The following is a 14,504-nucleotide window of genomic DNA, read 5'->3' on the forward strand; positions in this document are numbered from 1 at the left end:
GAAGAGCAAAAAAACAAAACATACAGGAAAAGAAAAAACACGGTCCAGTGCAAAGGGCACCGGGAAGTCTCGGGACGTCTTCAAGGGGTAATATGTGCAGGTCTGGAGGACAGCAAGACGCAGCTGGAAGCCACAAGGACGCCAAGCCGAGAGGCCACCCTGGCACAGGTCAGCAGACGTCCCCATGACAGCCGTGGGAGCACATAGGGCTGATGGCAGCCCTGGAGGCTCACTCAGGTGACAGGGAGCACAAGAGACTCTGCCGTTGTGGGCAGACACAGGGCAAGCTCTTGTGGTGCATAGCTAAGAGAAAGCGACCGGGAGGCAAGAAGTGTCTCACAGCCTGAACAAATCCCTAGGGCTTTATTGGCATCTGCCACAGGCTTCTGTGGTGGGCAAGAGCCCCAGCCTCGGCAAGGCAAACCAGCAGCCCACCCTGCCCTCCGTTCAGTCTCTGCCGATGAAGCCCCACCCCCCCTCAACAGAGGTCTGAGCACCGCAGAGGCCCAGGGCCAGGGGCGTGGCTCTCCAGGGGCGCAGCAGAGCAGGGAGTATTCTGAGTTCAGTCCATCTACTTTCACAACAGATAGGACGCAGCAGACGGGAGGTGGAGGGCCGAGTGCCGGCTACATCCAATCTCGCTAGGTCTTTATAGCCGTGTCTCTGGATTTGTAGGCCACTCCTCGACTTTTCAGCTCCCGCACGATTCCTGGGGCAGGAAAACAACCAGCTTGGTGAGGGAAGATTCTGAAGACTAGGCAAAGACCCTCCTCCGCTGCCACCTCGAGAGGGGTGACCCACAAGCTGGAGTTCCAAGACTCCTCACCCAGTCCTGCCTGGTGGCCCTGCACCACCGAGAGCCAGGCAAGGACCAAGAATAAGCGGGACATAGGTATTCACTCCAAGCCAGAAGGCTTTGGGTTCTGGCTCCTCACTTCCTAGCTGGCTGACTTCAAGTTATTTAACCTTTCTGCGCCTTGCTTCTTCATCTACAACCTCAAAGTTCCACGGACTGGGACCGGCACAGTGGTTCAACAGGCTAATCCTCTGCCTGCAATGCCAGCACCCATGAGTGCCAGTTCTAGTCTGAGCTGCTCCAATTTCAATCCAGCTCCCTGCTTATGGACCGGCAAAGCAGCAGAGGATGGTTCAAGTCTGTGGGCCTTTGTACCAATGTGAGAGATCCAGAAAAAATTTCTGGCTCCCAGCTTTGGACTGGCCCAGCTCCAGCACTATGGTAATCTGGGCAGTGAACCAGTGGATGGAAACTCTTGCTGTGTCTTTCCTCTCTGTAAATCTGCCTTTCAAATAAAGTTGGAAGGACTGGTAATCATGTAAAGGACTTCAGCTGAGCCCAGTACAGTAAATGAACAGTGGCTGTCATTATCACCGTTGTTACCTTGCGGCAGGCGACCAGTGACTGAGACCGCATACACTCCCGGCTTAAAGTTACCTGAGAGAGAAGAAAGGAGGTTGCACTGGAAGTAAAGACTAAAGACCAACCGGAGGCTTAAACTACAATAAAAGACATGCTGCAACTCCAAAAGAAAACATTTTTTTTTGCTGCAAGTGACTCTAGGGCAAAAGACGGGGCTTCTGTCTTTCCTGCAATCACACCCTTCCTCCCTCCCCAAGTTTGTTCTCCTGCTCATTTAGGACCCCCCATGGAAGCTGAGGCATCTAACACCAGGGCAACGGGGCCAGGACAGGAGAAAAGGAGATACTTACTGACTCGCTGCCACTTGGAGACCCAGCTGTCCTCGGGACTCATCATGGCGATGATTCTAGGGAGGGGAAAAAGAAATAGTCAGCGGGGCCACCCAGGCTCCAGGGGACGGAGACCCAGGAGTGCCCGGCCAGCACAAGGATTCCAGGATAAGAATAAAAAACAAGTTGGAAGTCTGAACAGGAAAGCAGGGCAAACAGCACTCACACAGGGACCGACAAGGGTCCTTCATTCCTCTGGCCCCAGGCCACGGGTCACTGGACAACCACGCTCAAGGACATCGTCTCACCAGGCTGAGTCCCTGGGAAAACAGGGCAGCTTCAGCAGCACACTGCCAGTACGACTGCTTACAGCCAACGCAACACCAGGGTTCTGGGGCCTCATGCAGACAGGCGACTGAGTCAGAACTGCAGTCTTCCCGACAAAAATGAGTTAAGACTTAACAAACTCTTAAAAAATTATCTGAGGGCCTGGCACGATAGCGTAGTGGTTAAAGCCCTCGCCTTGCACGCTCCGGAATCCCATATGGGCGCCAGTTCTAATCCAGGCAGCCCCGTTTCCCATCCAGCTCCCTGCCTGTGGCCTGGGAAAGCAGTTGAGGACGGCCCAAAGCCTTGGGACCTGCACCCACGTGGAAGACCCGGAAGAGCTCCTGGCTCCTGGCTTCGGATTGGCTCAGCTCCAGCCATTGCGGCCACTTGGGGAGTGAACCATCAGAGGGAAAATCTTCCTCTCTGTCTCTCCTCGTCTCTGTATATCCGCCTTTCCATTAAAAATAAATAAATCTTTAGAAAAATTATCTGAAAGGCTGAGTTACAGAACAACAGAAAGGGAGAGAGAGAGAGAGAGTTTTTCTGTTCTCTGGCTCACTTTCCAAATGGCAGCAATGGCCAGGGCTAGATTAGGCCAAAGCTAGGAGCCAGGAGCTTCATCTGGCTCTGCCACATGGGGCTAGGGGCCCAGGTACATGAGTCATCTTAAGCTGCTTTTCCAGGTTCATTAACAGAAAGCTGGATCACAAATAAAGCAGCTGGGACCTGAACCAGCATCCGGATGGGATGCCAGCACTGCAGGCAGTGAATTACCTTGCTATATCACAGTGCTGGCCCACACCAAGCTCTGTTGTTATTGTTGTTGTTATTATTTAAGAAAGATCTTTATTATTATTACTATTTAAGAAAGATCTTCCATCTGCTGGCTCACTCCCCAAATGGCCACAACAGCCAGAGCTGAGCTGATCCAGAGCCAGGATCTTCCTCCAGGTCTTCCAAGCAAGTAAAAGGGTCCCAAGGCTTTGGGCCGTTCTCGACTGCTTTCCCAGGTCACAAGCAGGGAGCTGGATGGGAAGTGGAGCACCTGGGACAGAAGCCAGTGCTGATTTGGAATGTGGGCACTTGCAAGACAAAGATCAACCAGTTGAGCTATTGTATCAGTCCCCTAGGTGGTCTGTAACACATATATAACCTCTCCAGAATTTCATTAGTAAAGGTCAAAATTCAAGGAAAAATGGGCTGAGCAGTGTCGGCGCTGGATGAGCATTCTCTCTCCTTACTATTCGCACCATCCTTCCCCAGTAGCAAGAACGCTGGTGACATACACATACATAACAAACCTACTTTACACAGAAGAACCAAGAACCAAAAGCAGGAAATGAGCAAGTGTTTATACTCTCAAGGTTATAGCCATTCTATACTCTGATTCAAAGAAGGGAGCAGCCCAGGCTGGGCGATAGCGTAGCGGCTCAAGTCCTCGCCTTGAACACACCGGGATCCCATACAGGCGCTGGTTCTAATCCCGGCAGCTCCACTTCCCATCCAGCTCCCTGCTTGTAGCCTGGGAAAGCAGTCAAGGATGGCCCAAAGCCTTGGGGACCTGAAGAGTCTGCTGGCTCCTGGTTTTGGATTGGCTCAGCTCCAGCCGTTGCAGCAGCTTGGAGAGTGAATCAGCAGATGAAGATCATCCTTTCTGTCTCTCCTCATCTCTGTATATTTGCCTTTCCGATAAAAATAAAATAAACCTTAAAAAAACAAAAACAAACCCAAAGATGGGAGCAGCCCAAGTGAGCAGCAGCAGGCGAACAGGGAAACAAAGGCACATGCTACAAGACACAATGCTGAGTGGGATAAGCCAGTCACAAAAGGGCGAAAGTTCCATCATTTTAGCTCTATCAACTATCTAGAACAGTTAAATCCCTGAAAGACATAAAAAAGAGTGTTTGTGGACTCGACACAATGGCTCAGTGGCTAATCTTCCCCTTCAAGTGCTGGGATCTCATTCGGGCACCAGTTTGTGTCCGGAGTGCTCCACTCTCTGCTCATGGCCTGGGAAAGCAACGGAGGATGGTCCAACACCTTGGGACCCTGCACCTGCATGGGAAATCCAGAGGAGGCTCCTGGCTCCTGGGTTCAGACTGGCTCAGCTCTGGCCGTTGCAGCCACTGGGGTAGTGAACCAGCAGATTCTCTCTTTCCTTCTCTCTGTAAATCTTCCTTTACAATAAAACATAAATAAATATTTAAAAAACAGAAAAGTGGTTAGCTGGTGCTGGAGGGGGGTAATGGTGAGAGTGTTCTGTAGGTGCTGGTGATCAGGCAACAGTGTGACTACACTAATGCCCCTGAACTGTACAAGTACAGCAAAACTTCACCCTGCGTCTTAGGAGCAAGCTTCTTAGAATGGAACTCTCGCTATCTCACTGCAGTTTGCAGGGTGCTCTGCCCACACACAGCAGTCACTTCACCTGCTCACAATGATCGCTAAAAAATTAACAAAGGGAACAGAGTCCCTGAGTGTGCACCCCACAAACAGAAATCAGAGCTCCACACCAACATCTTTCTTCCCAAAATTTTAAGTCCAAAACAGGCGTAACTCCAAAAGTACAGTGTCCTCTGGCTCCCACTGTGGGGAAGTTCCCCCTACACCCACAATGGTGCACACCAACACCCTGCCCACGCTCTGCAGAACGCTGTCAGTGCTGACAAACGAGGCAAGCGCCCGGTTCTGTCAGGCTCAGCTCCAAAGTCATCATCAGGGTTCCCACCGTGCAGATGAAGCACAGCCACATGGGTGAGCCTGAATCACCAGAGTCCACACTCGGGTCACACGCGTGTGGAAACAGCTGTAGATTGCACACGCAGCTCCAACAGCTAGAGACAGAGCAGCATAATCTGCTCCACGCCACCAGTTTGGCTTCACTCTCAGCTGACATCACGGACAACAAAACAGAGGAGGGAAAGCCCTCCAAGTCTCTTTTCCAAAGATGCAACACATGTTTACAAACAAAAATACACTGAGGAGTGATCCCTACCCCTCCTCCCTTGCCCACACAGGGAGCAAAAATAAAGGCTGAAACATGCGTCACACCTCCCTTCCTCCCTGCTGTAGGCCCACATGGGCCAGCATCACTCTCAACTATGTAAATGATACTAAAATAACAAAACAAATAGAAGCTCAATGGATTAAAAAGAAAGGGAGGATCTCCTCGAGATCCCTAAGAGCTTCAGCTGCGGGCAGTAATCTGTCCTTACTGTACCCTTCCTCCCCTTCATTTTCAAAAGGGATCTTGGTGCACTCAGCCCTTACTCAGTGTCTCCCCTCCAGGCCCTATACTAGGCAGAGCACAAGGGAAACACAGTTCCCACCGTCAAAAGCAGCACACAGGGATACACAATACGTTTTCTAGGACCCACATTTCAAGAGCTAAAAATGAAACTAATTTTAGCATTTTACTTAACCCAATAAACTCAACACATCACTTCTAAAATACTCTCCTTTCCTCCCTACCCCCTCTTGCTTCTTGTTCTGTTTTTCCAATAAATAAAACAAACACTGTTGGGAGAACGTGTACACTACCCTGAAGTAGTCACCATGTCAAGTGTTGCACTGCACTGGGCGCTCAGGAACCCCTGAATCCGAGCAGGCCGGGGGTCCTGCACGTCTGCCCTGTGTGGACAGGCAGGAGCGTGACCGGCTATAAGGGAGGCTTACCCATCAAAGGAGGAGCTGGTGCAGTCATACACCATCTCCCGGTTGCCCTTCATCTGCAGGTACGCGTCACAATTGTCACAGCCGTCGTACTCGAACTGGTCGATAGTCTGATGGGGGGAGAGAACCATGAGCTCCAACCGGGCCAGTCCTTCCCTACTGCGCCCGTTCAGGCTGGCGGGCTGGGCCGCGTCCCCCTGGCGGGGCTGGGTGGGTCCCCAAGGCCGGAGGGGCTGGGCCGGGTCCCCCTGGCGGGGTAAGCCGGGTCCCCAGGGCCGGACACCCTTACCCTCCTCCGGCTCCAGCTCCTACCAGGTCAGCCAAAGCGCCAGGCCTAGACCTCCGGCCGCGCCCGCTGCCCGGCGACCCGCACAGCCTCGGCCTCCCACGCCCCCCACCGCGCGCCCCGACAGACACCTTGACCAACGAACACAGCAAGCAAGCCCGCAGGTGACGCAGGTCCTTCGGCACCGTCTCCAGGGCCATCTTCCAGAACGAGATGCACAAGATCCTCAACAGCCGAAGACACCGCCACTAACTCCGAGAACGCCGGAAGTAAACAGTCGCTGCCGCAGCGTGCGTGCGTGCGTTGATATCCGGCGCCTGGCTCCTCCTCTTCCTGCGCGCGCAACCTCCCCCCTCCCACCTGAAGAGATGGTTTCTCCCTGGGCCGGGCGGGGAAAGCGGGACGGCGGGCCCGGGGGGAGGGCTCAGGAGGAGGGGCGATGGCGGGGCGGGGCGGGGCGATGGCGGAGGCGGAGGCGGTGCGGCGCCTGCGCCGGAGCGCGAAGGCCTCCCGGGCCGTAGGGTTAACGCCGCCGCTCTCTCCCGGGACCCCGGTTTCCTTAGACGGTGACAGCGGAGTTCCGTTTGAAAAGCGAAAACAAATCTAGAACGCCCTTCCCGAAAGGCGACAGTGCCCTAGGGGGCTCCCGTCCCCGGGGACCGGTGACCCGCGAGCCCACGCGCGAAATGCACACCATGTGTTCCTAAAAATCCCTGTGTAGGTTTGATCGGTGCGGCTGACCGTCTATACGAGAAGTAGTCCTGAGCTTTTAGTAAGGAATGTGTGTGGGACGCCTGGCGTCTTTTTTTTTTTTTTTTTTTCCCTTTATTTCTTCGTTTTATCCTGTGGGGAAATACAAGCAGTGGGCGCAGGTTCGAAACTCGGCCACGGATGGTCAGCGCCCCTCCCCAACCTTCCGGGGAGAAGCAGAAGCCGAGATGGTGGCGTGAGGGAGTGGGCGAGGGTCTCCTCGGGCCAGGGGCCGTCTCCATGACCAGCACGACCCGCCTTGAGCGCCTGTGAGGGTCTGGGCTGGAACTTCAGGTCCGCGGAGCCTGGCCTCCTGATTAAGACGAAGCTTCTTCAAGGCAGGCCTGTTTGTGGGGGCTGTCCCCAAACCGAGCTCCAGCGAGTCCCACGGACTGAGTTATAACCCCCCACTTTGGGATCGTGTCTCCACTGTCATACAGAAACCCTCCCGGAACCCTGGGCGGTGGGCGCCATCCTGTGAATGGAGAAAGTGAGACAGAGGCTATTTGCTCAAGGCCCTAAAATTACCTATTGACAGAGCAGGGATGGAAATCCAGGAGTGTGCCCTTCCTCCCTCCCCTTGCAGCTGTGCTCGGGCCAGTGATGGGATATGCGATGCTCATATCCCATGAGGGTGCAAGTCTGAGTCCTTCCTGTGCTCTGCTTCTGATCCAGCACCCTGCTAGTGTGCTTGGGAGGGTAGTGGGGGTGGCCATGGGAGACCTAGATGAAGCTCCGGGTTCTGGGCTTTAGTTTGGTCCAACCCTGGCATTTGTGGCCATTTGGAGAGTGAACTGGTGGATGGAGGATCTTTGTGGTTCTTTCAAATAATTAAAACACATGCACACACATGCAGAAAGTCCTTTTTGCCATGCTCTCCATTCTTCCCTAAACCTCCTAAACAAAAGGGTAGTCCCTGATTTTTTTTCGCCATGTGGACAGGATGACTTACTGTAATGACAACAAGACCATAAGACCAGAGTGCATTTATGGATAAATATATTAGCAAATAAATACATTTCTCAACATAGTGCCTGATTCAAGCATCTCTCTGTCTGGTTCAGATATAAATACCCAAGTGGGTGCTTAGGTGTGAGTCTTCCCACTGACGGAGGAAAGAAGGGTCCCATGGAGGCTCTTTGCCCACTTTGCCCCCCCACATTCACATTCCTTATGGGACAATGCCTGAGGGGCTGGCAATGGTCAGGACACCCCAGAGCTGAACAGCACCCCAAGCAGGCTCCTCGGCTCCTGCCCACCCGGGACGGGACGGGACAGGCTGCCCAGGCCACACCTGCTCCAGGGCCACTCCCTCGCTCTTTCTGTAGGTTGTGGGCCTGTTGTATGGCTTGTATTGGGGAGGCAGGCCTCTGGGCCCTCCAGACCCCAGAGTCACATTCAGCTATTGCTTTGTGCTCCCCAAATCCTTGTCCCTGCCCAAGACACAACTTCTCCCAGAGAAGGGATTCTCTGCTGTCCCTGGGCTGCTGCAGTCCTGTCTTCTCTACCTTGGATGAAGTCCAGGGGAAATTCCCTCCTGTTCACCTTCTGAGGGACACTGAGACAGGCCCTGGAGAGGCTGGGGCTGCTGGACTGACAAGCCTCTGAAGACAGCAGGATGCAACTCAGGTTCTCCAAGGTGCCTCAGTCTCATCAGGAACAGAACTTGGGCAACCTGGCTACCCAGAGCCTCCCTCCCCTTAGGGCCAAGAAGGGGGAAATGGCTGTCCTGGAAAAGCTGTGGTGCTCACCTTTTAAGGCTCTGCTCTGTCCTCCATCCTCTTGCAAAGGAGGAAAATGGAAGAGCTGGGTTTACCCCTGACTCAGTGGCTCTCTTGGTGGGGGGACAGAACTGGTATGCAGAGCTCACCTGGGGAAGGAGGCGAGAAGGTGTCACAGGTTCTGCTGAACCTGCCCACCTGGGGTTGGGGACCAGAGCAGCACCTTTCTAACACCTAGCTACCTAACTTCCTGTCCTCTGAAAGCCAGCCTTCCAGGGACTGGCCTCCACGTGCATATAGTCCACGGCTGGCTGCCTGGCTGGACACAGGCTTGCTGTGCTGGAACCGTGTTCTGCAGACAAGGTCTGGAGCTGGGAGCAGCATCTGCTGCCGTCTACCATTGACCACGCTTCTTCCAGGGGCTCCAGGAAGCACAGCCCAAAGCGACGTGTCTGCTGAGGTCCTTTCTTCTCCCAAGAACAGGATTTGGCCAGGTAAGGCCCCCGAGTTGTCCGGAGCACTCTCATGGCTGGAGCTGGGCTTGCCCGCCTCACACAGCCTGTTCACACAGCTCCTCCAGTTCCTCTTCTGTGCCTGGTTCAAAGACAGGAGAAAAGAGGTCACGGAGAATCAGGCCCAGCACCCACAGCGCCCATCTGCGAGAAGGTGTACTGTGAGACGGCCAGGGAGAAGGAGGAGCCTTCGGACGTCTGCAAGCTGACAGGGCCGGGGGTTGTGATTGCAGGACAAGGAAGAGAACAACAAATAAGCAAGTAAGAGAAACATACCAACCAGTGTGTTACTGACACTTACTACTCATGGATTCACTCGGTCAGAAATTATGGACATTCGTTGTGAACTGAGCCTGCTATCATGAGCCAAATAAAAGGCAAAAAGCCTCAGCAGGGCCCTGACCACTCCACAGGAGAAAGTGCACATGCAAATGGCTGTTAGGCTGGTAGGCCAGGACTCAGATCATAGGAGCCCTGCTGAGAGGAAAGGGAAGACCAGGACCAAGTGCAGCAGTCAGGAGGGGCTTCCGGGAGTAGGGCTAAACATGCTGGCCTTCAGAACAATAGGAAGGATTTAGTTGTTGCTTTTTAAGATTTATTTTTATTTTTGGAAGGCAGAGATGTTGGAGAGGAGAAATAGAGACAGATCCCGCATCTGCAGGCTCACTCCCCAAATGGCTGTAATGGGCACAACTGGGCCAATCCAAAGCAGAAGTTGCTTCTCTCTCTCCCATGTGAGTGCAGGGGCGCAAGGATCCAAGCCATTCTCTGTTGCTTTCCCAAGTGCAGTAGCAGGGAGCTGGAGCTGAAGTGGAGCAGCCAGGACACATGGCAGCACCCATATAAGATGCCGAAGTGCTGGCCCCAAGAATTGTGTGAATGGGAGTGAGCAGGGGTAAGCAGCAGGATTTTTTTCCCAGAACAGGCTCCTGCCCTGACCTTTAGGCTGTAGCTGAGATACTGTCATGGAGGTCGTTGGTGCTGGACCTAAGGAGACCATAGATGGTTGAGGCTGATACAGTGGCATAGCATGCTAATCCTCCATCTGTGATGCCAGCATCACAGGTTCTAGTCCTGGCTACTCCACTTCTGATCCAGCTTCCTGCTAATAATAGTCTAGGGAAACAGTAGAGGATGGCCCAAAGCCTTGGGTCTCTGCACCCACGTGGGAGACCTGGAAGAAATCCCTGACTCCTGGCTTCAGTTTGACTTAGCTCACTTCCACCTGTTGTGACCCAATGGAGGAGTAAACCAGCAGATATAAGATATCTCTCTTTCTCTCTCCATCTCCCCCCCCCCAACTCTTTCAAGTAAATTAAGTAAATCTAAAAAAAAAAAAAAAAAAGCCAGTCACAGAGGTCTGACACTGGCAGCACAGAAAGTACACGCATGACAAACACAAGGCCCAAGCATGCATGAAATGCTCTGTGTAGCAGCTGCCTTATAGATGCCTTTCCCCCCACAGCTCCGGGGGTTTCCTGGCTGGCGGCTCCCTGCACTCAGAGTCTGATATGGGATCTAGTGTAGGTTAAAGCACGTGGGATAGAGGGAGGAAATGAGTGAGTGAGTGAGGGAATGAATGACAGTGGTCCTGCAGGATTTCCAGATGTGAAGCTTTCTGTTTAAGACCCTCGGGGTTCCCGTCTTGGGTGGAGGGGTGTCGTCTAGCGGTTGTAGTGTTCACAGAGCTGTGTGTCACCCACCTTGGGGGAGGATGGCAGGTAGGGAGCCCTGGAAGTGGGGGAGAAAAATGTGCCGTATTCCATGCGTAGTAGGAAGAAGAATACACAGCTTTCAAAGTTGTTTTTGTTTGTTTGTTTGTTTTTTACCACTCAAATAAATACCTTTTAACTCTATTTCCCCACAAACTTTTCTGAAGTATCCTGGTATCAGGGTCAATAACCAGTAAGCTAACATTGAGAATTCACATTGTCCCCAATGGTTGTAACATGGGGATATATTGAATCCCCAGGAAAATGTGGTTGGCCTTATGGGTCAGGGTGCTGGGAAGGGGTGCTCCAGGTGCCCTTGACCATAGGGCGAGAGGAGAGAACCTGGGACCCATGGGAGTGAGCCACAGGGTTCGCTGCCTCTGGTTGCATCCCTGTGCAGCATGCACATGGCTCGTTTCCGCAAAGCCTGGTGTGGTGCTTGCCTGTGGTCATGGCTTCTACCAGATCAGGTTCTCCCCAGGGAACACTTCCAGCCTGCTGAGTACCCAGAGCTGACACCGAGCTGTGAGCCTTGGCAGAGCTGTACCCATTATCAAGGCATCAAACACCATGTTGCTGTTGCTGCCCTGGCCTCCAACTACCCTTCTGATGGCTCCGTCCGCACTAGTCCCTCCCTTGGAGCCCTTCCTGTGATCTGGCAACTGAAAGAGCAAGGTTGTGGAACTGCAGCCATGTCCTGTGCTGAGCCAGGTATTCTCAGCTGCCATCAGCCCCTAGCTGGCTCACTCCCTGTCTCGCGACATCCAGCTCTTCCCTCCCCTCCCTACCCTACCCACTTCCCCTGAATACTCACCAGACTGGGCTGGCAGCACCTGGCAGTGTGAGTAAGGGCATGGCCTGCTCCCCAGGGGGTCAGAACTCCATCCAGAAGGCCCTTCCCCAGGTGGGTGTGGTCCTATGGGCCGACGTGGAGTCAAGCACAACCACACTGGCTGTGAACTTGAGTAACAGGGACCTGGGGTTTCTGGTAGCAGCCTCCTGTCCAGGCCTGGAGGTCTGAAGACTAATGGGTGGGCCTCTGGAGGCCACGGGTATGCCAGGCTGGTACTGAAATGGGGGACAGCCTGGCAGGCGGGGTGTGCAGTTGGGTCCTGGGTCCGAGGGGCCAGAGGTGGCTCTGCAGGGCCACCCCGTCGTTTCCTCTGCGGGTGCCGGCTGGGAAGGCTGGATTTCTGCAGGTTGCAAAGACTGCTGGGGCTGGGGTTGGAGGCTTCTGCAGGGCGGGGGGCCAGCTCCATGGGAGCCCTGGACCGTTGTGAGTTGGGCAGCTGCCCTGAAGGGGCAGCTGGGTCGGACTTGGTGACTTGTGGTTCAAGAGATGGTGGCTCTGGCTGCACCTGGGTCCGAGGGGCAGCAGGCCTGGACTGGGGCAGCCCAGTGTCTGGGCCAAGCTTCCTGCTATGCCACCGGAACCGTTTCTTGTAGTGGTGGTGCCGGTGGCGGTGGTAGTGGACGTGGCTAGAAACTTGGATTTCCCCTGTGGGTGCCACTGAGTCCAAGGAACGGCGCCTGGAGGTTGCGTTGGGCTGTGGCTCTTCCCGCTGGGCATCCCCTTCGGGGCTGCAATATACCAAGGGATCAAAGTCACTGCTTAGGGAGCTGCGGAAGGTGGAACTGCTGCCGTGGATGCCCTGCAGGCTGATGTCCGTGCAGTTGACCACTGAGTCACTGGAAGAGCCATGACAGGGCCCTGAGCTGGAGTCGCTGGCTGGCCCATCTGCCAGGTAGCCACTACGTTCAGTACAGTAGCTTTCTCCAGAGCCGCTGCTGTCATGAGGTCTGGTCCTGCGCAGGGGCCCTGGGCAAGCAGCAGGGTGCTGTGTGGCACATCGGAGGCGGCCTGGTCCCCAGCCCTGTGCATAGGGGCGCTGGACTGCTGCAGGACACTGCTGCTCACCTGGAGCCTGGGGGTGTGTGGCTCTGTGGAGGCGCTGGGCTCGAGGGCCCATGCCAGGTTCCTGGGATGGAAGGAAGGAACGAGGTCGCGGGGGCCGAGCCCCTGGACTTCGGGAAGGGCCCAGCAGGTAAGCAGCAGGGAGGTGGTAGTGGGCATGGCCGGGATGCTGGCGGATGAGGTGGAGCCTCCGGCCTGGTTCCTGGTAAGATCGAGAGGCTCCCAAGGACTGGGAAAATGAATCTCCCTCTGGAAAAAAGAACCAAGAGCACAAATGCTTGACTCCAAAACTCTAATGGAGAACGCATTCAGAAAGGTGTGGCTCTCCCCACCTGGCACAGACTCTGCTGTGAGCTACCCCTACCTGCCTGGGCCCTGCATCGTCCTCACTGCCCACAGCCAGCTGTCTGCCTGGAAGGCCCATGGCACACCCTAACCCTTGTCCCGCCCAGTGGTGTGGGAGGTGCTCCGCTAGCCCACCTTGCCTCTGGGTGAACGAGAAAGGCTCTCTTTCCTCAAAGATACTCATTCTACTTTCACCTTTTAGAAAAGTGTCAGAATATACTGATTTTCATTACTGCCAGAAAATTCAAAAATATGCAAATCACCCAGATTGAGAATCAAAATACAAATCACTTGTAAATACTCTGGCTGTCTTGCCCTGCCCCTCAGTCGAGTCCTCCTTGAACAATGCAGTGCCCAGTGCATTTTACTGCGGCCTTTGCTCTGTCTCCTAGCTGCTGGCCAGGAGCCTTTTCTGAGGGAAGCCATGATCTGGACCCATCCTCCTGCCCACAGGGGAATCCTTGGTCCACGTCCTACCTACGATGTTGAACATGCAGAGGGGACAGGTCCGGTGCTGATGGAGCCAGGGGTCCACACATGTCCGATGGAATTCATGCAGGCAGGAGATGACCCGTAGCTCCTGGAGAAAACAAGGGAGTCCAGATGTTCCTACAGCACAGGGGTGGCCAAAGCCAGAACCCCTGCCCCCCTCTTTGGCTCTCCTTGTTATCACTTATTTACAGCAGACTTCACCACAGCCTAGAAATGGTATGAGCTTTAGTGATGTTATGACCTCAGGCAAGTTTCTTAACAGTTTTGCACTGTAAAATGAGGATAAAGAAACTAATCTACCCCCACAGCCCTGGGGCTAACAGGAGATAAGGCATCTAAACCACCACCTGGCATTTGGTACTGGTTCCCTCTAGAGAAGGCCAAGAAAGTAAGCAAACCTCAGGGCAGCCCCCTCCCTTGGCTCCACGTGGCACACACTGGACACTGACACAGCCAGGGCACCGGTGCGAACCCTCGACCTGTCCACCCATCCCAGCCCGGGCACGGATGTGCACCACGTGGCCTGCCTTACCTGGCCCTCAGAGAACTCCTCCAGGCAGACAGCACACACGGGGGCGGAGCTGCAGCTGCTGCCTGAGTCTGGCCACTCGGCCCGGGCCCTCCTGCAGCTGGCCCGGTACCTCCGGGTGGCCAGCTGGCTGATGGCCCAGGCCGTTCGTTGTTGAAGAGGATCCTAGGGGAGAGGCAGGGGACTCAGAACAAGGCAAGGGCTGGTCTTCCTTGCTGCTGGGCCCCAGGCGGGCTTCAGTGTGCAGGCCTCTAATCAGATCACATTGTCAGCTGACCCGTGGAAGCTGTCCTTTCAGAATTCATGCACAGCTCTGCCAAGCAAGTCAAACACTCCTCCCCACCTCCTCGTCAGCCCATTGAGCTTTTCCTCTCTGATGACCCATGAGAGAAACTCTATCCAGCTGTGGCTGGACACATCTGGACTTGGGCATCTACCGGCACATCCAATGCCACATGATCTGATCTGAATTCCAGATTCCCACTGACCATCCAGGCCACGCCCCTGTACCCCCATCCCACCCCTCAACTTCC

General features: G+C 54.5%; 2 protein-coding genes across 3 annotated transcripts in view; both read right to left on the minus strand.

Moving 5' to 3' along the window:
- Positions 1-600: 600 nt before the first annotated feature.
- Positions 601-6,265, minus strand: SUPT4H1 (SPT4 homolog, DSIF elongation factor subunit). The gene is made up of 5 exons (XM_004590985.3): positions 6,127-6,265; positions 5,713-5,819; positions 1,729-1,784; positions 1,400-1,453; positions 601-709 (listed from the first exon to the last, which is right to left on the minus strand). The coding sequence occupies exons 1-5, from the start codon at positions 6,193-6,195 to the stop codon at positions 642-644; spliced, it is 354 nt and encodes a 117-aa protein (XP_004591042.1). The 5' UTR covers positions 6,196-6,265; the 3' UTR covers positions 601-641.
- A 2,157-nt stretch (positions 6,266-8,422) lies between these two features.
- The window catches only part of RNF43 (ring finger protein 43), a 67,891-nt gene continuing 61,809 nt past the window's right edge, over positions 8,423-14,504 (minus strand). For both annotated transcript variants that reach the window (XM_058676577.1, XM_004590986.2), the window contains 4 exons: positions 13,975-14,136; positions 13,428-13,530; positions 11,505-12,854; positions 8,423-9,060 (listed from right to left, as the gene is read on the minus strand). In XM_058676577.1, the coding sequence (XP_058532560.1) occupies positions 9,017-9,060; positions 11,505-12,854; positions 13,428-13,530; positions 13,975-14,136 (1,659 nt within the window). In that variant the 3' untranslated portion in view covers positions 8,423-9,016. The remainder of the gene's footprint in view (positions 9,061-11,504; positions 12,855-13,427; positions 13,531-13,974; positions 14,137-14,504) is intronic.

Source organism: Ochotona princeps, chromosome 17 (genome assembly GCF_030435755.1).
Source record: "Ochotona princeps isolate mOchPri1 chromosome 17, mOchPri1.hap1, whole genome shotgun sequence".
In the NCBI taxonomy this organism is placed as follows: Eukaryota; Metazoa; Chordata; class Mammalia; order Lagomorpha; family Ochotonidae; genus Ochotona; species Ochotona princeps.